Source organism: Haliotis rubra, unplaced genomic scaffold (genome assembly GCF_003918875.1).
Source record: "Haliotis rubra isolate DU_JTF1 unplaced genomic scaffold, ASM391887v1 Scf2, whole genome shotgun sequence".
Lineage (NCBI taxonomy): Eukaryota > Metazoa > Mollusca > Gastropoda > Lepetellida > Haliotidae > Haliotis > Haliotis rubra.
Genome location: NW_025766002.1, coordinates 5,511,386 through 5,538,066, shown reverse-complemented (window position 1 = coordinate 5,538,066; position 26,681 = coordinate 5,511,386). Strand labels below are relative to the sequence as shown.

General features: G+C 41.5%; 1 protein-coding gene and 1 long non-coding RNA gene across 2 annotated transcripts in view; both read right to left on the bottom strand.

The window, feature by feature from the left end:
* The window catches only part of LOC124275279 (microtubule-actin cross-linking factor 1-like), a 252,296-nt gene that overhangs the window by 78,439 nt on the left and 147,176 nt on the right, over window positions 1–26,681 (bottom strand). The window contains 23 exon segments of the mRNA XM_046710761.1: window positions 6,651–6,734; window positions 7,102–7,261; window positions 7,987–8,177; window positions 8,675–8,813; window positions 9,065–9,225; window positions 10,013–10,170; window positions 10,585–10,759; window positions 11,780–11,894; window positions 12,648–12,739; window positions 13,245–13,307; window positions 13,557–13,703; window positions 14,410–14,532; window positions 15,670–15,765; window positions 16,172–16,276; window positions 17,126–17,287; window positions 17,472–17,549; window positions 18,030–18,158; window positions 18,791–18,995; window positions 19,312–19,569; window positions 20,352–20,482; window positions 20,728–20,823; window positions 21,262–21,381; window positions 21,915–22,021. Of these exon segments, the coding sequence (XP_046566717.1) occupies window positions 6,651–6,734; window positions 7,102–7,261; window positions 7,987–8,177; window positions 8,675–8,813; window positions 9,065–9,225; window positions 10,013–10,170; window positions 10,585–10,759; window positions 11,780–11,894; window positions 12,648–12,739; window positions 13,245–13,307; window positions 13,557–13,703; window positions 14,410–14,532; window positions 15,670–15,765; window positions 16,172–16,276; window positions 17,126–17,287; window positions 17,472–17,549; window positions 18,030–18,158; window positions 18,791–18,995; window positions 19,312–19,569; window positions 20,352–20,482; window positions 20,728–20,823; window positions 21,262–21,381; window positions 21,915–22,021 (3,095 nt within the window).
* Window positions 24,055–24,822, bottom strand: LOC124275420. Its single transcript, XR_006898276.1, has 2 exons — window positions 24,684–24,822; window positions 24,055–24,140 (listed from the first exon to the last, which is right to left on the bottom strand). It is a non-coding gene; the product is annotated as an uncharacterized LOC124275420 (long non-coding RNA).

The window sequence follows — 26,681 nt, the reverse complement described above, 5'->3', positions numbered from 1 at the left end:
TGGATCACATCAGACTACACACACCAGTAGCTACATGTTCCTGGACCACACCAGTAGCTACATGTTCCTGGATCACATCAGTAGCTACATGTTCCTGGATCACACCAGTAGCTACATGTTCCTGGATCACACCAGTAGCTACATGTTCCTGGATCACACCAGTAGCTACATGTTCCTGGATCACACCAGTAGCTACATGTTCCTGGACCACACCGAGTAACTACAGTAGCTACATGTTCCTGGACCACACCAGTAGCTACATGTTCCTGGATCACACCAGTAGCTACATGTTCCTGGATCACACCAGTAGCTACATGTTCCTGGATCACACCAGTAGCTACATATCCCTGGATCACACCAGTAACTACATGTTCCTGGACCACATCAGTAGCTACATGTTCCTGGATCACACCAGTAGCTACATGTTCCTGGACCACACCAATAGCTACATGGTCCTGGACCACACCAGTAGCTACATGTTCCTGGACCACACCAGTAGCTACATGTTCCTGGACCACACCAATAGCTACATGTTCCTGGACCACACCAGTAGGTACATGTTCCTGGACCACACCAGTAGGTACATGTTCCTGGATCACACCAGTAACTGCATGTTCCTGGATCACACCAGTAACTACATGTTCCTGGATCACACCAGTAGCTACATGTTCCTGGACCACACCAATAGCTACATGTTCCTGGACCACACCAGTAGGTACATGTTCCTGTACCACACCAGTAGGTACATGTTCCTGGATCACACCAGTAGCTACATGTTCCTGGATCACACCAGTAACTGCATGTTCCTGGATCACACCAGTAACTACATGTTCCTGGACCACATCAGTAGCTACATGTTCCTGGATCACACTAGTAACTACATGTTCCTGGATCACAGCAGTAGCTACATGTTCCTGGATCACACCAGTAACTACATGTTCCTGGACCACTCCAGTAGGTTCATGTTCTTGGATCACAGCAGTAGCTACATGTTCCTGGACCACACCAGTAGCTACATGTTCCTGGACCACATCAGTAGCTACATGTTCCTGGATCACACCAGTAGGTACATGTTCCTGGACCACACCAATAGCTACATGTTCCTGGATCACACCAGTAGCTACATGTTCCTGGATCACATCAGTAGCTACATGTCCCTGGATCACACCAGTAGCTACATATCCCTGGATCACACCAGTAGCTACATGGTCCTGGATCACACCAATAGCTACATGTTCCTGGATCACACCAGTAGCTACATGTTCCTGGACCACACCAATAGCTACATGTTCCTGGATCACACCAGTAGCTACATGTTCCTGGACCACACCAATAGCTACATGTTCCTGGATCACACCAGTAGCTACATGTTCCTGGATCACACCAGTAGCTACATGTTCCTGGACCACACCAGTAGCTACATGTTCCTGGATCACACCAGTAGCTACATGTTCCTGGATCACATCAGTAGCTACATGTTCCTGGATCACACCAGTAGCTACATGTTCCTGGATCACACCAGTAGCTACATGTCCCTGGACCACATCAGTAGCTACATGTTCCTGGACCACACCAGTAGCTACATGTTCCTGGATCACACCAGTAGCTACATGTTCCTGGATCACACCAGTAGCTACATGTTCCTGGACCACACCAGTAGCTACATGGTCCTGGACCACACCAGTAGCTACATGTTCCTGGACCACACCAGTAGCTACATGTTCCTGGATCACACCAGTAGCTACATGTTCCTGGATCACACCAGTAGCTACATATCCCTGGATCACACCAGTAGCTACATGTTCCTGGATCACACCAGTAGCTACATGTTCCTGGACCACACCAGTAGCTACATGTTCCTGGATCACATCAGTAGCTACATGTTCCTGGACCACACCAGTAGGTACATGTTCCTGGACCACACCAGTAGGTACATGTTCCTGGACCACACCAGTAGCTACATGTTCCTGGGCCACACCAGTAGCTACATGTTTCTGGACCACACCAGTAGCTACATGTCCCTGGATCACACCAGTAGCTACATGTCCCTGGATCACACCAATAGCTACATGTTCCTGGACCACACCAGTAGCTACATGTTCCTGGATCACACCAGTAGCTACATGTTCCTGGATCACATCAGTAGCTACATGTTCCTGGATCACACCAGTAGCTACATGGTCCTGGACAACACCAATAGCTACATGTTTCTGTAGCAGCCCAGTTGTGGAGAATGTTGTTGCATTAGCTGCATGGTCATGGACTCAGATGATGGCTACATGCCCACTGATCCAGTAGTGAGTTTCAAGGTTGAGAACAATGTCTCTACAGTAGGTACAAGGTCACTGTCCACAATGATTGCTAGTAGCTCCAGGGTTGTAAATAATGTTTTCATATAAGCTGCAAGGTAACTGACCACAATGAGGTGAGGTGAGGTGAAATTGGGTTTAACGTCGTGCTTGAGAATATTTCGCTCATATGACGACATGCATGCGTGTGTATGTGTATGTGCGGCTGCTTGTACTAGCCCAGACTTAAGCTGGTTTTATAGTGCTAGCCCACTGAGATACCATGCCGCAGTGAAGCATGAATACCCCACTCAGACACATTATACTGACTCTGAGCCGACCAGTCCTTGTTGTACCCATTAATGCCGAACGCCAGGCAGGGACTAACAAGTACCATATTTTAACGTCTTTTGGGTATGACGTGGTCGGGGATTGAACCCGCGACCTTCCGCTCTCCGACCACAATGAGATGCAGGATTATGATGTACAAGGTATGACATATACAAGGTCGTTGGTCATGGTGTGATATCTACAAGATTGTGGACAACATTTTCAGGCTAACTACAAGGTCACTGAATACAACGTTAGTGACGTTGGCCACAATGACATTTACAACGTGGCTGGCCATTGTGTGATTGCTACATGGTTGTGGGGAACATCTTCAGGCCAACTACACAAACCACAACACTAGTGACATGGTTGACCACAATGGTAGGTTCAAGGCTGTTGAACCTACTGTTATCTATAAGGTCATGGAACATACTGTTACCACAGAATCGTGGGCTCTACATACAGCTACATGTCTCGTTTTCCATTACGATGAGGGGCGGGGGACTGTTCCTCTTTGATAGACAGTTTCAGAGTCTACAGAGAAGCATGCGCTCTACAGTGAGTCATCTACACTATGTAAGGTTGGAATTAATGAATTACTAAATGCTACATTTCTATGATTAGACAAGGTAGTTTATTACGAATTCATGAATAGATTTTATGACTTTGAACCCTTCGAACAACTGGTACTGCGGGTAAAAGGTTTGAAATGCGAAAATTTTCATATAAATTTCAAGATATTTTGTCAAAATTGAACAGGATACAGGTTGATGCAGTGCCTTTCCCTGTCATACAATGAATCAGCCTCCTCAAGACCCCCATACACTAAAGTCATGAGCTGCTCGTGACTAAGTCGTTCAAACACAGCTTTGTTTTGAGGAAAGCTGAATGTAACGCTGGTTTTCGACATTTACTACTTGAGTGAAACACATCAGCATGGTGCTGAGGAACCTAGAAGATCAGAGCATATTGGGATTCAAACCCATCATTGGAGGCCTTCATTTTGTCAAAGGGGCATAACTCTGTGACACAAGTCACTGATGTCAATGATAAGTTGTCATATAAAATAGTTGTGCTTACATAGCTTCAACATCGCTTTGAACAGAATCTGTCTTGAATTGTTTGTCAGCTTGATGTGGGAGGATTGTCATGTAAGCATAATATTTTTTACACCACACAATGGTAATATTTGAATAACTTGTGCGTCATTGACAAGTGCTGTGCAACATTATCATCCAAAAGATTCAATTCGTACAGATAACAGACACCTCTCTCACACACAAGTGCACGAATGAAATGCAAATGACGTATCAAAAGAGATGACTCTTCTGTCTGGCAAGTTAACAATGATGTGACGTAAGTGTTGATGACAGATGTTAGCCATCAGCTGAAGCTGTGCGAGTCAGCTGGGATAAGATTAGTCTGGTTAATGTCATTTGCCCTATACAACAGCATGGCCATGCAATCTACATAGTCTATATGCAATCTATATGCAATCTACATGCAATCTACATGCAAACTACGGCAACAGATTTCACTTTGTCAGTAAACACCTATATAAAATCAATTCCAACCAAAATGAATGAATTCAATCTCGATTTTCAAAATTTCAAGTGCTATAAATGTCCTGTATATCAAAATAGTATCTAAATTAAGATGTATTAATGTTTTCAAAAAAGAGTAATGTTGAGCACATCTAAAAAATTGCATTTCTTGAAATCAATTACCATCCGTAAACCATTCCAAATGCTTCATTTCACCATCTGACAACCAGGATTTTGAACAAATTATTAAATTCTATACATGTTGTTGTCAATCAAAAGAGCAGGTAAAATTGAAGCATTTTTCTATCAACATGCATGGTTAACCAACACCGTCTGAAATCATCTAAATGCACAAGCTCTAACAATGAAAAACAAGAGAAGAGAAGCAAGCATCATTCCAAGATCTTTGCACTTACAAAGCAACAATTTTCAAAACAATATATTCAGTACATATAAAATCAGGGATAATTTATTTTACCGTTACTGATACAGATCTTATATATATTGTCTAATCTAAAGATTACATGTTTTTGACAGTGGCTAGAAGCTCACTGAATGGAAAGTTCTTAAAATGTCTCACCCCAAACTTGGAGACAGACATCAAATTCACACCAACAAAAATCTTTACCAGTCTGATCACACCATAAAAAAGTTATTTAAAGCGTTTACTAGCTCATTCTACTTTATAAAGCACCTACTTCAAAAATTTCTTAAAAAATAAAAGCAAACAAAAACACTGCAGCCAGAAGTCTAAGTTTTGGAAAATATTACGTCCAAAGAAACTTTCCATTGAGGAGCCAAGGTCACCATTTGTATATTACTTACTGGTGGCTCAAGGTCAAACGTCTAGCTGACATTCATTGCGGAAAGGTTGGACAAGCCATGTGCATGAGCGGCAGTGCATTGTAAGTCACAACAAACAATAGTAACCAAATTGTTGCAAGCTGTGTCGGCAAGCAGCGAACTGAAAAAACTGGAGCTGGAACTAAACAAAACAAGCCGGACGGTATCGGAAAAAGGGTAAAAAATCCCAAAAAGGGTAACGACGGATTGTCCCTAAACACTCAAGTCGACGGAAATCTGCAGCGCAATAAGTTCGCATTATATATGTGTACATATTACTTTGCTGGCGCGTATATTTTTAAGGATATAACAAAGCTCCAGAGATTAGGAGCAGTAAAAGGCTCTAGGGGCAGACACGGCCACTAGTTCGTTAGTCCGTGACCAGTAACATTCTCGTTTCATCCTGAATTCATTTATTTCCCACAACCACTAGTCCGAAAGACTAGACCTGCAGACTGGTTGAACTGGCCAATGGTGTCTACCCTTGAGCTCTGGTGTAAGTAGTTTGTATATATGCATATGTTGCAGACATACACAACGTATAATACAACCTGAATTAAATGTATCGCGGTATCCGATGTTAGCGTCCGTGATCGTAGCTTCTTCATACTTGAGTGATTAGAGATAGTCCCCAGTACCGAAGTACTTGAAAACGAAAGGGGAGGATAGAAAGAAGGCGGGTATATTCTGTAGTAGTGTTACTGAGCCAAGGGAGGGAGGAACAGGGGGAAATGAAAAACAATCTGTAACAGAATCATGGTGCAAATCTTTAATCATTGAGGGATGATGACAGGTTGTTCGATGCAGGCAGGACATGATGGTGTTGATATACGATAAGTATGGAGCTTCAAGATGGATGAAATTGACAAAAAATACAAGAACCATCCTTCTGAAATTGATGTTTATTGTGATGATATTGGCAAGCATAGCAACAAGACTTTATTTGTTGTCATAGTTACCATATTTAAAGAAACCCTTCAGAAAAATTATAATAATATTAATATTTGTTTTTGTCAGTGATAAATATGTGTGTATATTTCTTGAGCAGATTTATAACTTTTTAAGCTAAAATAGTTTGACAAACTCTTTGACGATGAGACATGACAAGCACTGAAACAAAACATACGCAGCTACAGAACTGCACTACACAACACAACACTACACAACACTAGGCAACACTACATTCCATTGTGCATGAAAGACACAACAAACAGTGGTGATGACGGCAGCAGGCTGGACGATGGACGAAGAGGGCTGCACATGCTGTAGGCAGACGAACGGCTCCATGCAGGGTTATATAGAAACCTGCAGTGCCGGGAGTCAGGGTGCATGTACATGCTAGCTACACATGCCAAACAATGTGGGAGTTATTAAAGTCTTCTGAAAGAAACAATGGGATGAGTGTTCTCATTCATATCTTCATTCACGCAGCCTTTCTCACTCAACTGCTGGTCAGTTCATGCCTGGTATGGACGTGTGTAGGGAATCTCAAATCCAAAGGCATTTTCTCTTGTATTGTTTCAACACACTTATCTGTTCTAAAGATATTTTGAACGTGTTATCACATAGCGTCCATACTGTGCAAAGAACAAGCAGCATACACAACTATAGAGAGAAGTTGTGGTGACAGAGAGTGGCACAGTACCTTTGCCTCTCGGATGTACTGTCCGCCATGACGGTTCACAGCCTCGATCTGGTGACGGCGTTCCCCAAGGGAGTTGTAAATAGACTGAAATATAACATGTAGAGGGATGAGAATGTTGATATCGTTTCTTTATCTCAGAGAGCTGATTTCTCACCGCTTTCAGTGGTAATTTAGTTTTATCTTAATCTTAGCTTGTGGGAGGAAACCAAAAATGATGCAGAGTTGCGATATTTTACTCTTACACGTACATGCATATGGTGATTGTGAACTGAGAAAGAAAAAAAAGATTCAAACAAACTATTTCTGATTCATTAAATAATTCCAGATAAGTTGTGTTATTGGTTGGTTGATACCATATTCATCAATATTCCAGCTGTATGACAGTTGTCTCTAAACACTCAAATCAGTTCCTGAGTTTTTAAACAAGTCAGTCTATAGATAGGGGACTCACCATGGTAGGTTCCAGCTGTTGCTTGACATGGTCGACGTTGTCTGACAGGAGGGGCTGTGCCTCGATCTTGGTCTGCATCTGGCCGACCCATCGCTGCTCTCCAGTCAGCCCGTTGTGGTACAGGGAGGCCAGGTCTGAAGACGTGTCCAGACTCCTTAGTCTGGAACATACAACATCATGTGGAACACTTCCTTGCAGAGAGCTCAGGTCACAAATCAGTTGAAGTTAAGCAACGTCGAGCATGGAGAGTTCTTGGATGGGTGAGCGTGTTTGGCAGCTCAACTCCTGAGAGTTTCTAGGACTTCAGTCCTGACCTACAACGAAGTACATGTGATACATGTGGTCTCACTTTAGGCAAGTGAGTTTGTAAATAATTGCCTGTTTTCAGAAGAAAATGGGTACCCCGGTGGGATAAAGTCATGTGACTATAACCTTCTAGCGCCTAACGGCAGCTTGGGTTATCCGAGGTAATAATGTGCTGTTCTCTGATTGTTAGCGATATGGGCATACCTAGTGTGGAGTTTGGCGCGCTATATAAATGGACACACTATTATTAATATTACTGGACATTCAGAATTGGTAGTTGTTAACTTCACTCTCCAATAATCCAGACATCTGACTGTCACTGAGGTAAGATCACACGCTGTCAACCAAGACGAGTCTGATTAGGTGATCAATCTATTTGGTGGCCATTAAATCCAATGTGACTGGCATTTCAAGATATATCATACCAGGATTTATAGTCTAGAGCATGTAGAACTATGTATACAAGCTTATATGTTTTAATAAAATGTCATAGGTCCCATTACCAAACCATATTGTAAACAACAACGCAGAAACAAAGTCATATTCCCATACACCATGAGCCAGTTTACAGCATCTCACCTCTCCACCACTTGTATGCAGACATTGTCCCAGCGCCCGGTGACCTCATCGACATCCTTCTCCATGGACTCCACGTCGTGGTGCTGCATCACACCTGGGCGACTGTGTTCGGTCAGGGAACGCAGCTTCACCACCTCCCGCTTCAGGGAGTCGACATGGGGCTGCTTGGTCTGGATGGAAGACTGTAGATCCTGGAGATGGAAACATGGATGTGGAAATGTGGAAGTGCAATATGGGGAGTGGAAATGTAAAAAAATGTGATAACAGCACAGATAACCGAAAGCAGTGTTCGAAACAAAGCATAATCTTCAAGGGGTCCTTCGATTTTATTCTTTATCTTTGTGACAACCTAACGTATAGAACTGAATATTTCAGGGGTCCTTAGAAACAAATACAACAACAGCAAACGTCAAGGACATTGTAAAGTTATGGAAAGAGTAATTATTTGCAAAAAAGGCTTTCTACATTCTTCATTACGCTCTTTGGAATCAGACCAAGAGGTTAGCTAGTCAATTATTAACTAAAGCCAGCTCAACTGATAATCAGTTGTTATTTTCACAGGTGATCACCATTTAAAGCTGCATTCTACAACAACAATATTACTGAAATCAATATGGTCCTGTTGTAGCATCCCCTTTGATTTAATAGCATCAATGCCAGCAATATTACATTTCAACTTTCAACATACCACCAGTTCCTCTTTTGTATTGCGAAGACCCTGCATGTCAGAGGTCATGTTGTCGTGTGAGGCCAGTGTAATCTCATAGTCCGACACTAGTTGCTTCACTTCGTCAAGACTCGAAACCACAAGCATGGCACTCTTCATTCTGGAGGAAGACAAGTGAACATGAAATGAAAACAGTGAAGTTAACAAGACATCAGGACTTTGGACTCCCAGAACTGTAACATTTTAGGTAATAACACATCATCTCATTCGTATAAAGACTTCTGACTTCATCTCCTAACACTGTAAGCACAATTTAGTTCACATTACATGCAAATTGTTACTCCGAGTCAAATATTATATCAACAGAATGTATCATCTTTGTCACAACCTTGAATTATTTGGTTCTCTCACCTATCTACATATATCTGTGAAATTGCTTTAAGCTGGTCACATTTCTGGACCACAAGATTGAGGCGGGATTCAATCTGGGATGTTTTTGGCGAGATGTTCTGGTACGTCTTCTGCAGACGATCAACATCCCGTTCATGGCTCTGTAGTTCTCTGTCAAATTCCTGCAACACCAAAAACAAGTGTTGGTGTGTGGCACACAAGGCACTATTCACTGGTTCGCCTAGTGGCCCCCAGTCATGAAGTGTGTTTTGTGTTTATCTGTCATTTATATGAAGGAAAAATACATTGCTGACAGAGCCAATATGAGTTAACTCCCCTTGTTCACTTTTGATGACACCATTCCGTTTCCGAGTAAGACAAATGGCAAATATTTTCAGGCATGAGGATAAAAACATGCACACCTTGCCGGACAAGTGGTAAAATCATTATAATTAACCTCGGGAAACATTAAGAGACAAGCAGACGGCTGTGTAGTAGGTTAGAAAGACCATACAAGACAAAAATACTAACATAAGCACAGACTATCTTCGCATGTTTTTATCAAACTATTTATACACATTACAAGGGTTGTATGTTGTTGTAGCTTGATGTGATGTAATTGATCTGTGAACATGACAAGTGTTGTTTACCTGATGTGAGGTAAGAGATCTGTGAACATGACAAGTATTGAATACCTGATGTGAGGTAAGACTGACTGACTGACTGACTGAGTTTGGTTTTATGACGCTTTTAGCAATATTCAGCAACATCACGGCAGGGAACACCAGAAATGGGCTTCACACATTGTACCCATGTAGGGATTCGAACCTGGGTCTTCGGCGTGACGAGCCAACACTTTAACCACTAGGCTACCCCACCGCCCCGTGAGCTAAGAGATCTGTGAACAGCATCAGTGTTGTTTACCTGATGTGAGGTAAGAGATCTGTGAACATGACAAGTACTGATTACCTGATGTGCGGTAAGAGATCGGTGAACAGCGTCAGTGTTGTTGTGGATAGGCTTGTTGAGGAGGGTGGACAGTTGCTGGTCACACTGACCCAGGTTGCGGTTCACCTGCTCCAGCTGCTGCAGGAAGCTCTGTGATGCCGACTGACTCAACTTGGACTCTGTAACAAAGAACAGCTTGATGCAGAACCGAGGATGACACTTCACACTACAGACCTATTGCTGAGGCATGATAAGGTCCTCAGTCATTGCTGTTCATATGTCACAGAGGTTAGGTGATCTGTGTGGAACAGAACCTCAACCAGCAAGACATGCCATCATTCATCCGCTGAGCTAACCCCTAACTTTGTTTGCTTGTTGGTTTAAGACTGCACTGAGCCATATTCAAGCTGCATTATAATAGTCTGTAAATAATCAGGACCAGACGATCCAGTGATTGATGTTATAAACAGCAATTAATATCACTGGCAAGTCACTGGCCATCTGCTTGCTTCTTACAAGCAAAAAGCGTAGGGAGTCCTGTACCATCCCAGAAGATCGGTCAGTGAAGTACTCTACACAACTTGTCAACTTACCATCTGCTGCTGCCTGAGATGAGAGGTTGAGGAAGATCTGGTTACACTCCTGAAGATCATGTCGGAGTTTGACCATCTGGGGGTCAGAATCTCCACTCTCGGCCAAGAGCTTCTCCGCATCCTGTCTCAGTGCCTGCCATATGGCTACACGCTGGGAGGGGTCAAGGGCACGGAACTGGAACAGCATCAGGGATTGGTAAGAGTAATCACAGTCTTGATTGATGGAATACTACCTTCTGCATGTCATCAAAAAGATTAAAAAGAAGTATTACGTCTTCACTGATATGATGTTAAACTTGTGCTCTTCTTGCTTTCTGTATAAAGGAATACATTGCTGAATGGGTCAAGATGAATCACAATAATCAAACCCCTGATGACGTCGAGTTTGGACATAGTGAGTGAGTGAGTTTAGTTTTAAGCCGCTTTTAACAATATTCCAGCTATATCACGACGGGGGACACCAGAAATGGGCTTCACATATTGTACCCATGTGGGGAATCGAACCCAGGTCTTCGGCGTGACAAACGAACGCTTTAACCACTAGGCTACCCCGCCGCCCTGGTTTGGACATAAACAGATGGCCTTATGTGATACTGTAAAGGAACTATACTGTGTACAGAATCCTAATATTTCCATTTGTTCCAAACTAAATCTTTCAATCAAAACAGTTACAAAGAAAACAAACCCTTTAAACATGAAATCCCAAATATAACACCTGTGTATGACTACATACAATTAATGATGAAAATAGGGTTTGGAGATGAATGGAGTCTGCAGATTCAGTATGATTTGTTTGTTGGTTTGTAGTTTTATGTGTCAGCATTGTATAAATAATCAAGTCTGGTTCAAACCAATCTGAGTATTTTGAGCAGTGTCACAAGCTGTCTTGTACAAATGGATCCCAATTCAACACACCTGACAACCCGATCCATTCAGTCACCTCATATGACAAGCAGGTTGTTGTGTGCGTGTGAGTGTAGTTTTATGCCGCTTTTAGCAATATTCCAGCAATATCACGGTCGGGGGGACACCAGAAATGGGCTTCACACATTGTACCCATGTGGGCATTGAACCCAGGTTTTCGCGTGATGAGCGAACGCTTTAACCACTTGGCTACCCTACCGACCCCTGAGGCTGTGGCAAACAAATTGTAACCCGGACTCGCCATGGGGCTTCTGCTTGTTCACTAAGTTACCTGTTTGAGGTCCCATCCCTTGACAATCTCTATCGTGGCAAGCACCATTCCCTTCCTCATGTTGCGCTGCTGGGTGAGACACAGAGACAACAACTTCTCCAGCTGCGACTTCAACCTGAGAACAATCACATCATGGCAAGCATTAGTAGTGAGTGAGTTTAGTTTTACACTGCACTCAGCAATATTCCAGCTACATGAGGCGGTCTGTAAACAATCTAGTCTGGACCAGACAATCAAGTGATCAACAGCATGAGCATTGATCTACGCAATTGAGAACTGATGACATGTGTCAACAAAGGCAGCGAGCCTGAACACCCGATCCCGTTAATCTCCTCATAAGACAAGCATGGGTTACTGAAGATCAATTCTTACCTGGATCTTCATGGGTGTAAGCATTAGTAGCGCCAATAACTATCACCTACAATTATGTAAGAGGGCTCCAACAAAAAAGAAACATCTGACTGATTTTGAGAATACACTTCCTGGTATTTCCTATCCTAATTTTAGTAGCTCTAGTCAATGTCATAAATTATCAGAATTGATGTTGAGTCAACCATTTCATTCACCTGAAATATAATGATTTCTCGACCAATGAAACTTATGGATATCCTTGTATTATATTACATAAAATGACGATAACATCATAACATAGAATATGTGGCAAGTCTAGAATAACTCGGTAATAAAGTCTCTGGACTCCTTTTCATTATATTTTATTATTATAATTTAGGTACCGTTTCTTCTGTAAAATCTGTTGAGTGAGTGAGTTTAGTTTTACGCCACACTCAGCAATATTCCAGCTATATGGCAGTGTAAAATCTGTTGATGTCAGTGACTAGATGTCAGCCTACTGTGTCACGTGTTGTACCTGTTTGCATAGTCCAATGCTTCTTGGTTTGGTGGTGGGATGATGAAGCACACCGATGGCACCGTCGATTCTTTACCCACAGCCGTCCGCACCTGGGGTAGGGGAGGACATATATTACAATCTCATTATATCTGTTACATAGATTTATTACCTACGAGGGCGAAAATACCGGGGTTCATATTTTTCATACGATGCCCTAGGGCAAAATATCACTTTGACATGAACAATGCTATGACGTCACATTTCTTCTATGACGTTGCATTCTACGTGCGGCGACGGCGGGTAGCCAGCCTATGTTTGAAAGTAGATTTATTTTCCTCAATTTGATGACTTTGGTAATAAATAGAATATCATATTCATGCTCATATCATACTAAGTTTACGACACTCGTGCCTAAATATCGGTATATCCCTCGTTTTCGTTCGGGAAATACCAACATTTAGGCACTCGTGTCGTAAACAGCATGACATGGGCACTCATATAATATCCTCTATATATTATAGAAATTTTCCACTGATATTTTCATTTCCATGAAGAGAGTAACAATAGAATGGACATTTTTGCTTTGTTAAATATGATCAATTCAAGACCAATTACCTTCCATTTCAGAGGATCGGAATTGCTCAATAAAACACACTCTTCTCCCTTCTGGAAACTCAGCTGCAATAGAAGAGTGATATAAACTTAAATACCTCACACAAGTGACTAAAATCTGTTCGTAAAGGCAAACATAATGCACTTAAATGAGATCATAGGTCAAATAAGAAGAATGAATAAGTACTGTCAACAAGAACAAAAACAGATGCATTTGTTTTGATTAAGACAAGATTTTAGAAAAATCGTAAAAGCATGTGAGTGCATAATTTGAAAGATCTGGCCATAACTATTTGACAAATCATATCAGCTCACCTCTTCTTGGTGGTATGTGCAGATTGATCGGATGCGGACCGGGTTGAACACAGGGCGGTTCCTCTGAAGAAGGGGGACAACTTCCCGACTGCGTACCATCAGGGATGAGGTGTGGCGCTCGTAGTCATGGAGACGGTCCTGCATCTCCTGCAAAGAAAAGCAGGTGATTAACTCCTACATCTCCACATCTTGCTTCAGAGAGTGAGTTGGTCTGACTCGCCGTCCCTGAACTCTATTAAGTTTCCTTTAAATCAGCCCTTACTGTAATGCTATAGTTCTAACTTTAGTAACATTTTCCACAGGTTCCAAGTTGCAGTACCATATCAATGAACGACTTGCATTCTGAGGAGCTTTTGCTAGTTTGCCATGATGAGCTTATGCTAATCCACCTCCCTCTAATATGAGGTGAGGTGAGGTGAGGTGAGGTGAGGTGAGGTGAGGTGAGGTGAGGTGAGGTGAAATTGGGTTTTAAGTTGTGCTTGAGAATATTTCGCTCATATGACGACGTGCATGCGTGTGTATGTGTATGTGCGGCTGCTTGTACTAGCCCAGACTTCAGCTGGTTTTATAGTGCTAGCCCACTGAGATACCATGCCGCAGTGAAGCATGAATATCCCACTCAGACAAATTATACTGACTCCGAGCCGACCAGTCCTTTTTGTACCCATTATTGCTGAGCGCCAGGCAGGGACCAACAAGTACCATATTTTAACGTCTTTTGGTATGACGCGTCGGGGATCGAACCCGCGACCTTCCGCTCTCCGGGCGGACGCTCTAACCACTACACCACGGAGGCGGTCCCCTCTAATATGAAGAATTTCATACCATGTCACAATACACGTCATGTACATACCTCCAGCTCTCGAAGCAGATGTTCTGCCTCCTCTCCTGGGAGCATGCTCCGTGCGTATCGCTTCTGTAGATGTTCCGTCTGACGCATCATCCACTGCTCACACTCTTGCCCCTCCTCGAAAAACTGGGAGATAAAATACCAAGATTTACTGATGAGGTACTTGGTATATATATCTTCAAGTATTACCCTGAAAAATTTGCCCGTCAATAGCGCTCTGGTCAAGGAATGTCACAGACTTAATTGTCATATTTGTTTCTTTGTTATCTTAATGCAGCACTTTTTCCTGCTATATGGTCTGTAAATAATCTGGACCATACAATCCGTGATCAATGGCATTAACATCGGTCTACACAATTGGTTACTTGTCACAACGAAAAGTAAGACCTTGTTAAACCAAAACAAGGATTGGTAATCATTCCTGTAACCTATCACAACTCAATTCCAACTGTTAATACAGATAAAGATTCCTAAATAAATATCAACCGAAAGATATTAGTGTGCATAAGTTTAAGTATATTTGCTCTATCATTTAGTCAGAATTTCCAATTGGTGGGTCTCAATATCCTTGAGAGTTTTCAAAACAAACTGGAATGAATTAATAACAATTTCATTCCTCTGTTATCATCCATGGCATTTTGTCTATGTACCTGATTAATTACTAGGCATGGCTGCTAACCTTGTGCTAACTACTAGGGGTGACTATTGAGGGGGAAACAACTATTGCGATAGCGATAGTCTATTAAGACCCACTATTGCAATACTATCGCAATAGTTTTTTCTCTCCTTGAATTGTCTCATTTGAAGCCATTTCCAAAATGAATGTATAGTTTATACGAAATAAAAACAAGTTGAAGTAGTTTCAGTCTCTTTTAATGAGTGACAAGAAACTTGAAACCCAAATCAAGTTAAAGCATAAACTCAGTGAAGCTGCAAGTCTGCACCCAAACATCCTGTATTTTGAGCTGCCCATTTATCAACGGAAGTCAATTACTCAACTATCAATAGTCACACATACTATAAATGGATTGATAGTTTTTCGTTTCTAACATCAATTAATTGCTATCGGAGACTCATTGCAATGCACCGATAGTTCGAAGCATCGTTACAGTCCTACTAACTACCATTATAAAATAACTTAATCTTTTGTATTAACAGACTAGAGAACTGTGAGCTTTTTTAAACACTTAAAAGGGGACTACGCTCAATGTTCAGCTTGTGTCTGGACATCATGACATCACAGTGAACAAGTAACAAGTGTACCTGTTGATGTACGGTGGCGTGCTTGAGGTGCTGCTCCAAGCACGCCGTCAACTCCAACAGCCAGGACCACTGAGACTGCAACGTGGCCATGTAAGCCTGCAACACGGATAAAACTTGGTCACCTGGTTCTAAATAGGAACATTGTCACAAGTAATAGGACTGACTGACTGACTGAGTTTGGTTTTACACCGCTTTTAGCAATATTCCAGCAACATCACGGCGGGGGACACCAGAAATGGGCTTCACACATTGTGCCCATGTGGGGATTCGAACCCGGGTCTTCGGCGTGACGAGTCAACGCTTTAACCATTAGGCTACCCCACCGCCCCCACAAGTAATAGGAACATTATGGTGTTTCATGTATGCATGCAACATTTATATATCAAACACTGACACCAGGCTCTCAATTATGTCCTAAACACATATATATGAATCTTTTACTATTCTCAGGTTAACATCAAGAAGCTGAAACATGAAGGCAAACAAGCAAACAAATTCTCACCTCAACAGTCTTAGCTGCAGGATGTCTGTCTAGAATCATAGCGCCACCTCGCTCCTGTACAGCGTTGAACTGGGACTCGCGGGACTCAAGCTGTCTCACCAGGCCCTGAAACACAAACAAATTATAAACTACACGTTTCTTGATTTTCATGATCCGCTTAAATACTATAGTCTAAGAAGACTTACACATGCTCTGAACATGTAAGCAAAAAAAGTCATCCAATTTATATTGTCCAAACAAGCATGTTATATTTCGGAAAATGCCAATGAATTTCCATCATGAATGACCATGTTGAACGTATTCTGACGAAACATAGGTTTAGATACATCTTCTAAAATTCTTCATTTTATCTTTCACTAATCATACTTTTGTTATGATAAGTTATAATTAGTAATTGCACGCTACTTTAAATATATATATAAACATTTTCCTGAACGTTGACCTGAAAACTAATTATCACTTTGATAAAAGCCTGAGATGTTGGAAGTTGTTTGATTAGATGTTTCTGTTTCATATCCGACTTTGATTGGTCCATCATGTTGGCTGATTGACATCAGTGTTATTAGTTAATTCTTCTTCTCCAATACAATTCAAGTTAAAGACCTTGTACTAACTGAGTTTGTTTTTACGCCGCTTTTAGCAATATTCCAGCAACATCACGGCAGGGGGCACCAGAAATGGGCTTCACACATTGTGCCCATGTGGGGATTCGAACCCGGGTCTTCGGCGTGACGAGCCAACACTTTAACCATTAGGCTACCCCACCGCCCCTAAAGACCTTGTAAGCACTGAGGACACACTGATTATTATTGTGCTGACACACCATGAATAATTATCAAGGTCTGAACCCAAGATCAGCAGATCCTGACACATTAAGGGATGTAACTCCACACATCAGACTGTAGAGATTAATTCACCTTGTTATCTAATGTGGAGAACTAACATTGAACCTACCCTGTGTTGTTCGTCGACTTCCCCGATGTTGATGTTGCGACTGCCCCAGTCTCGGGTCGTCTCCTCACCCTCCTTCTGTCCGAGCCACACCAACTCTGCCGTGGCCAACTGGATGAAGTCGTGTAGTGATTCCAGGCACTTCTGACGGCGTACGGACGTGTTCTAAAGACATAAACCAAATGCTGATATATATTTTCCAGGCACTTTGGATGTGCTCTAAAGACATAAATTAAATACTGACATATTTTTGGTAAAGTTAATATCATGTTTCTCTGAAAACTGATGAGGGGGATTTCAGAAAGTGACTGAAAATACACGAACTGTTGAATGGCAATATGGCACCCACCGTTAACAGGGAGTAAGCCACTTCAGCTTTGGAAAGAGTCTGGGTGTAAAGCTTTTGTTCTTCAGATGAAAGACTTCGCTGAAAACAAAATTGGCTAGCATTAGTGATATTCAGTTTACATGAGTAAGCAATACCTTGCTATGAATGGGACAAGTAATATTCAGTAAACAGCCTTAACAAGAATAAACTACTCTTAAAGAGATACTACAGTATTAAAACAATATTAAGAATATTGAAAAGAAAATATGACTGAAGCACCTCAAGAACACTTTTAACAATCTAAATGTGATTTGGTATACACTTTTAATGCTGAACTCCCCAATTGATTCCGGGGCAGAGTAATTCCTCGTTACTCCATGCCTTTTGCATGACTAAATGGAGATTGGTTGGACACTATGTGTGACCTGGTCAAATATGTTGTCATAAACTGATGGCAATGCTCATGATATTAACCACTAGTCTGCCTGGCTCACATAGTTACAAGTTTCAGCTATATAACTGTCATGTTGCAAACTGACGAGCACAGTCTTTCAGAATGACCAAACTGAGAGAACCTACCCGGTCTGCTATACACTGGTCGATCTGGGCCCGGAAGCTCATGATGTCCTGGTGGACCCGTTGGTGGGCCTGGAGGAGGGTCTGGATACGGGACAGTTCATTGTGGTACTCGGCTGACTCGAGGGATTGCTGAAACAGGGGCATATATATGTGAGTGGGAGAGTGTAGTTTTACACCGCTTTTGGCAATATTACAACAATAGCATTTCAGGGGACACCAGAAATGGGATTTAACCGACTAAAAGTCACTTGGTTGCATGCTTGTCAACATATCTCATGGATAAATACTCATGACATCAATGGCTGGGCCTAGATTTTTGACTGACTGACTGACTTAGTTTGGTTTTAAGCCGCTTTTAGCAATATTCCAGCAACATCACGGCGGGGGACACCAGAAATGGGCTTCACACATTGTGCCCATGTGGGGATTCGAACCCAGGTCTTCGGCGTGACGAGCCAACACTTTAACCATTAGGCTACCCCACCGCCCCACCTAGATTTTTGAAGCTCTCTTAGCGCTAAGATAGTCGTTAGTTAATGTTAATGTATGGCACTTGCGACTATCTTAGCGCTAAGAGAGCTAAAAAAATCTAGGCCCTGGATTGTCCTGGTCCAGGATCAGTTAATTACAGACTGTTGTCACATTGCTGGAATACTGTAGACAACAATTTCATGACAGCAATAGTACACGAGGTCAGTAAATCAGATACATATATCCGGGCCATATTCCGAAACTTGACCTTGACCTTCATGATCACACACCTGCTTCTCCTCGATCCAGTCTAGACAGTCCTGTAAGTGTTTGAAGGCGGGGTTAGTGTCCACCATCCGGACCTCTGTGATGACCTCTTTCCTCTTGGTAATGGTGCGGCCCTCCTCCACGTACGACCTGGACAGCAGCCGCTGCACCACTTTGCTGTATAGTTGTGTGCGTAGGTGCGACACACGTGTCTGTAGGTCGGATACCCTGCAGGGTAGACAAACAGATTTTATATGTAACATGTTTTAGATACGAGGAGTTAAAATACTCAAGAAATAACTGTGAGAAACTGATGGACAACCTCAAAAATCTCAATTTCAATGGCAGCACTTTCTACGACTACAAATGGACTACGGGTTAGAAGTTGCAAATGCATGATTTTTTTAGACTTTTGTGTCTTAATATCTGCATGACCTATCCATAATGAGCTAAGTATGATAGATAACACAGACATATATCTGTTATACGATTATCCACGTCTCATGCATACATTGAAAGATTCGGTTTCAAATCTGATCCTCACCTCCTGTAGATTTGATCTGCCTGGGGATATCGGCCATCTTGTAAACTGTGAATGTCTCGGAACAGGTTACGAATGTTGTCCTCAATAGTCTTGATGGACCGGTCAATTGCATCACAGTTACGCTTGGCCTCGAAGGGGTGTATCACATCCACCCTCCTCTCCTCCTCTGCCACCTTCCTCTCCAGTTCACTCAGTGTGTCCTCGTTCATCTTGGACTCCCGGTGGACCTTCTCCGCTACTCGCTGCAGTCGCTCCAACCTGATAGAAATGTTATAGTCATTATGTACATCACTACTTAGATCACAGCTGTCATCATCATGATCATCATTGTCGTCATCAACATCAGCAGCAGCAGCAGCATCGTCGGTATCATCATCGGTGTCGTCGTCATCATCATCAGCAGCAGCAGCATCGGTATCATCATCATCATCGTCGTCGTCGTCGTCATCAACATCAGCAGCATCGTCGGTAGCATCACCATCATTGTCATCATCAACATCATCATCAGCAGCAGCAGCAGCATTATGGGCATCATCATCATAGTCATCATCAGTCATTTTTTTTAGGATATCCCCATTCTGATCACAATCAGGTCTATCATTGTTATGGTCATCATGATTATCATCAAAATCATATTTCTACTCACCACCATCAACTTCATTATCACTATCATCATCAACACTGCCATAATAACAATCATTATCACATATCATACCCCGAATATAGAACCCAAATGTGTGTGGATCACCTGGGTACTGACCAGACTTGCAGAGAGCCTTGAACATTGAATCCAAGTCTATCTCGCTCCCCTAAGTATCAAATTCTACCTCACCATACTCACCAAAGTTAGAACCCCAGAGTAAATGGTTCATGTGAGAACAGACCCAACTCACAGAGAGCCTTGAATATAGAATCAAAGTATATCTCACCTGAGTATCAATCTACATCTGAGTACCCCTGAATAGAAAGCCCTAGTGTATAGCTCACCTGAGTATCAATCTACATCTGAGTACTCCTGAATATAGAACCCTATAGCTCACCTGAGTATCTCTGCTTGGAGGGCCATGTCTCTCTCTTGCTGGGCAGAGACGAATCTGCTCCACAGTCGGTTGATATTGTCTGGGCTAAATTCCTCCTCTATCCCTGGATGGGCAGAGTCTGTGGAGAGGTGCTGCAACACAAGGAAAAAATGGTTTCCATCATCCATTAACATTGCAAAGATTATTTTTCATAATCTGATAAGACACCATGTGACACAACAGAAAGGCTTATCTATTATCTTATCCTAAAATGTCACTTTCAGAAGTAATTACAAAGTGAATTCTCCGTAAATAGCCATTGTTCTCAAAGTGATTTCATAATGCAGGAAGGTTCATGCATGATGATGGGTCAGTTACACATGGCACCAGTATTTACCTGTATTTCTTCCCACAGTTTTAGGAGCTTCTTTCTTTGTTCCATTCTCGCTGGGAAATCTTCTAGACGGAATCTATTGAAGTCGGTCAGCAAATTCTGCATAAAAAACAAATATATATAAACAGTGTTGCAAATCTAAAACATAACAATGAATTATGATATTTATGAATGTCAGGTTCAAGACAGTGTTTGGTTATTGTTTATTGTTTCTTAACGTTGCAATATTTCAGTTATTTGATGTTAGTCTTAAAGATCTTTACACGAGACAAAATGAATAAGCCAGCATGGTTTTACATAACTCTGAACAATATCAACAAAATCGGCCTCAACCATTGCACCCATGTAGAGAATCAAACTCTGGCATTTGGTATGGTGATCAAATACCTTGTCTACAAGGCTCCCCTTGCACTCATTAAGAATGAAAATTTACATGTTTGCCAGTACTTTATCATACTGGATCTCATGAAAGAACTTGCTACTTGATCAATTTTGTCTGTGGTGAAGATTTACAATAATGGCAGACATTAAACGTACCTTGAGCTCCATCAGGGTGCCTGGGAAGGAGCGGTCGAGCATCATGTTGGTTGTGGGGGTCAGCCAGGACAGCAGGGCGGTGGCCAGGTCGCGGTACTCCTCCACCTTCAGCTGACGCTCCTACACAGCAACAACACACAACAGCATAAACACACAACAGCATCAACACGCAACAACATCGAAAGACAATTAAAGGGCAACCACTGTGAAGTCAGCTGAAGTCGCAGTCCTAGCGAGTTTGATCTAATTCCTTCAAACATACTTTTAGTGGGTACTAAATAAAAAAAAGAAATTCAATTAACTGTTAAAATACATACATTTTTTTCTTAAACTAATACAGAATCATAGAGCTAGATTTTTGTTAAGACAACCTGTTCCCTCAACCATAATGGATGAGTGAATGAGTTTAGTTTTATGCCGCACTCCAGCTATATGTCAGCAGTCTGTAAAAAATCTAGTCTGGATTAGACAATCCAGTGATCAACAGCATGAGCAATCTATGTAATTGGGATGCAAGACATGCGTCAACCAAGTCAGCGAGTCTAACATCCCAATCCCATTAGTCGCCTCTTCGTACGGCAACCATGGGTTACTGAATAATTCTAACCCGCATCTTCACGGGTCCATAATGGATGAACAGAGGAAGTACATACATTGTCTCTGAGAGACTGCTCGACTGTGGGGACTTGTGGGAAGACATCGTAGAGGGAGGAAACGTAGGTCAACACAGACTTGTCATCAGGTTCAGGTACATCCACATCTGAAGATACAAACTCCATATTAGTATGCAGTACATATACACTTGGCGACTGCGATGGATGCTAAGACCTTTCAAATGAAATCTTAAACTGAACAAAAACAATTCTTGAATGGAAAAGAATTCAAATTGAATACTAATTTGACAAAGCTAGACGGACATGCTTTTTGGAGCCTATTGACTTGGTTGGAGGCCCATGACTGAATCAAATGCATGTATACTCATTCTGCTTAGGACTAATTATAATAAACAGTGAGTGAGACAGTTGTGTGGGATCATATTGTTATTGACTGAGAAATGGGGGATTTTGGGTTGTGAAACTGATGGAACAATATTGCTGTGGTACCAATATGAGAATCTCCAACAAGGACATCTGGGCACTATCTGTAGATTTGCTTTCTCTCAACTGGCTGGGTGTTTATCCTGTTGTATTGTGAGTTAGTTAGCAATGCAACACAAGTTTGCCTTTGGAAACATTCTCTTTGAAGCCTTGATGGCTGTTTGGATAATACCTGCAATGTTTATATTGGTGCAGAAAAACATGAGTGAGTGAGTGAGTGAGTGAGTGAGTGAGTGAGTGAGTGAGTGAGTGAGTGAGTGAGTGAGTGAGTGAGTGAGTGAGTGAGTGAGTGAGTGAGTGACTGAGTGCAATGTTTATATTGGTGCAGGCAAAGAGTGAGTGAGTGAGTGAGTGAGTGAGTGAGATAGCTTCTGATATTCAAAGTATAGAATGTGGGATTTCTTCACGATAATAATATTCCTCACTAAACGTAATATTTTAGATATCATATTTTTTTATATAAAATGAATCAATCTCTTTTAAATCCTGAAAGTGTAGATGAAAAATGATCTTTACTTATGTCAGACGAACTTGATCTTAACAGATGCATCATCTCACCACAGGATGCTGATAAACATCATGATACATTAACCTGACAAATAAACATCTCAGATGGAATGAAAAACTAACTCATCCAATTACATCAATTTCCGTGCATCAATTACTTGCAAGAATTACCACAGACATATATATTCCTCGTACATTCCATAAAAAGTTCCCCTGCCAATTACACTGACTACCACTATGGGTACAGTATGGCATTTGGACCGATACTGCTGCATTAGCACTGGAATGGCACGAAACAGAATCAGCTATCGAACAACTGGATATTTATGAATCATGCCGGAGATTATGAGTATTATAACTGTATCAGATCAGATTACTGAAGAGTGAGTCGGTAAGTAAAAGAGTGAGTACAAATTCATAAATGAGTGTGCAAGTGAGAAAGAGTGAGTGATAGTAGTGTTCCCCCTAGGATTCAGAAAGGGCAGGGTAACTTAAACAAAAAGGGCACTTCATAATCTAAAAGGGCACTTTGGTGAGGATTATTGAAAAAATAACAATAACAAAATGTATATGAAGTCAAATGCTCTTATAATTTTACTTCTAAAGTCCATTTATTACTCTTCTCATTTTGTATTTTAAGATCAAAATTTGAGAAAAAAGCATTTCAAGACATTAATATGTTGTCACATTTGTTTACAATTTCACAAAACATGCGAACAACAATTTACAGTCTTCTTTTCTTTCTTGCCAAGCATCTGTTCACAACTTTTTTCAAGTCAATGTCTGAAACTGACGATGCATTCAGGCTAATTATGAGAAGTCTGTTGCAATTTTGAACACTGAGTCTGTTTCTATGATCTGTCAAAATCAGTTCACTTTTGAGAACACTCTCTCAACTTCAGAAGTTGACAATCACAGTTGCATGAATGGACAGTAATTTAACAATGTTTGGATTCAAGTTTCCAAGTTGAGGCTTGAGTCTTCAAAACGGTGGAGGGTGAACTGGTGTCAAGCTCCTTTACTTGACTCCACTCAATCTGTGTTTGGTCGACATTAAGTCCATTTCTGCCCTTGGTGTTCCACTTAGAACATAATGAACAAAACATCATTCCCTTCTTTTTGTCATCTTCTGAGTACCTCGACTAGGGACGGTTTTGTTGCCACTTTGTGTCAAATGCAGCCTTGTGACCACCATCTTTCTTCTGTGTTGGATTAACTGACTCTGTCTCGTGTGCCCTTGAATTTTCATAGGAAACTACCTCTGACTCGTCCGGTCTGAAAAAAAATAAATACAAAGTTCATATACCATATTCAAAATATTCTTAGATATTAAATTTGCAATCATAATTATTAAAACAAAAATATCACACAATAATACACCTGAACGTAAGTATCTACTGTGGAGAGCTTCGACAAGGGTGTGGCTTCCCATTGTTTGAAATGGTAAAATAGTTTTACGCCTTCAAGACTTACATTTTTATGAAATCGACAGTAAACACTAAAAACAAGGCTACCAAGTGAAGCTGTTATGCAAGCTGTATTAACTATTTCATTTCCCAGGACAAACAACAAAATAATTCAAGATCAATTTCAATTAATTTCAAATTGCCGATGGATTCAAAATGGCGGACATTTTCGAGTTTCAGATTTTCACCTAAACAGCACAGTCACATGAATATCGGTCCCCCAAACGTACCAAAATACATCCCATGTAGTTCACACATCGTTGTCTTTAATAAATGAAGGTCTTATTTGAAAGGCATGTGAAATTGAAAGGGAAATCAACGGCCTAAAAATCACGAACTTAGAGGCACATACCTGTTAGGAGCGAAGAAATCTATTAGTCGGCGACACTTCCTTGCTTTAACCTTCACCGCTTCTTCTCTTTTCCATTTGATTCTTTCCTTGGTAGGCATTGTGATTTGTAAAGCGAATTAAACACATTTGACTTCGCCATGGTTTAAATGCCAATTTCCTAATCATTATCAAAACAATTTGGTGTCTCCCCTTGAAAGGGAGAGAACTCCGTCCTTAATAAAATCCGGAAAATACACACGGGTTGTTGTAAAATCAAGCACAGCTGGGAAAAAAACTGGGATTGAGGCGAAAAGGGCAGGGCGCAAAAATCAAAGGGCAGGGCGCAGCGCCCTCCTAAATGTGCCTAGGGGGAACACTAGATAGTTGTTTATCATCACAGCCAAGGCGATTCCATGTATTCAAGTATAAATTTCAAGTATTCAAATCCAGTGACAGAAGGATGAAATATGATCCACAGAAGACAAGACACAGATCTTCCTCACAAGATCCTTTACTGTCAGGGGTGGTGGGGTAGTCTAGTGAGTGAGTGAGTGAGTTAATTTTATGCCGCACTCAGCAATATACTGTTTGTGAGTATGCACGAGTAACTAAGAGTCGACAATATAGTGAATGTGGTTTTATGCCGCTTTTAGCAATATTCGAGCAATATCACGGCAGGGAACACCAGAAATGGGCTTCACAAGTTGTACCCATGTGGGGAATCGAACCCGGGCCTTTGGTGTGACGAGCGAACGCTTTAACCACTAGTCTACCCCACCGCCCCTGTAATCATAAAGAGGTAGCAACAGACAACAATCTCAACATCAGCTTCGAATAATCTTGACACTACACTAAAATGGTACCAGCAACATGTCACAAAATGTCAAAACATTTCAGAAAAGTCATAACATAGGTTGATTCAATGTGGAGCATCACTCCTATTATAAGACTGTCTATAGACTCGCCTGCCTATCTGGCACTATTTCTGCAACAAACAAGCTATGACATTACCCGACATTATCAAATGTCATAAATACTGGGGGATTCTCATAACGGCATTACTGTGTATAAACAAACAGCTCCAGGGGATTTATTTTTGTAATTGTGTTTGCCCTTGCATCAATTTCAAAGTCAATGCAAACAGGTTGTTATCTCTTGCTGGAATTACGTATTTGAGGAATAACCGGAGAGATTACACATGCTGCGGCAGTCAGAATTATGTCCAGGATAATGCCACTTATCCTCCCTCACAGGCCCTGAGGGGCGGTGGGGTAGCCTAGTGGTTAAAGCGTTCGCTCGTCACGCTGAAGACCTGGGTTTGATTCCCCACATGGATACAATGTGTGGAGCCCATTTCTGGTGTCACCCGCTGTGATATTTCTGGAATATTGCTAAAAGCGGCATAAAACTAGTTTAACTCACTCATAGGCCCTGAACAATATTTGTTTCTCTTCCCCTCACCATCTCTAACACAAAAGCCATAAATGAAGCAAGTCTAGATTTTCATCAGAATCCACTTCTCCCATCTCAGGGGGGCTCTATTCAATCTAAATTGTGTTATGTTGTTTTATCAAAATTCTATATCTTTTTACTCTAAGTATTAGTCTACATGTAACTGGGTAAAAAAGTTCCAGGGATTATTTGTTTGAAGATTTTAATTGCGCGAAAGACTTCAGAGAAACTAAGATGTTCACACAAGTAAAATCATCACCAACAGAATGATACTGATATCACCATTGGAGTAGACTGACCCCAGACATATTCTTGTGCATATTTCTCAGCCACTTTTGAGCTAGATTGACACATAGTTTCTGAAAATATATAATTTTGACAGCCACAAACAACTCCCATATTGAAAAGGAGCCCCAGTGAGGGGATGTTCTGGACCAGTGGACAAATCAGACTTCGTGTACAGTATAGTGTTACAGTAAGAGCAGGACAGAAGGGAAACTGATATGGGTCTGGGAGACAGACTAAATTTACCCCTTATATATGAGCTGTCGGGAGCTATCGTTAATA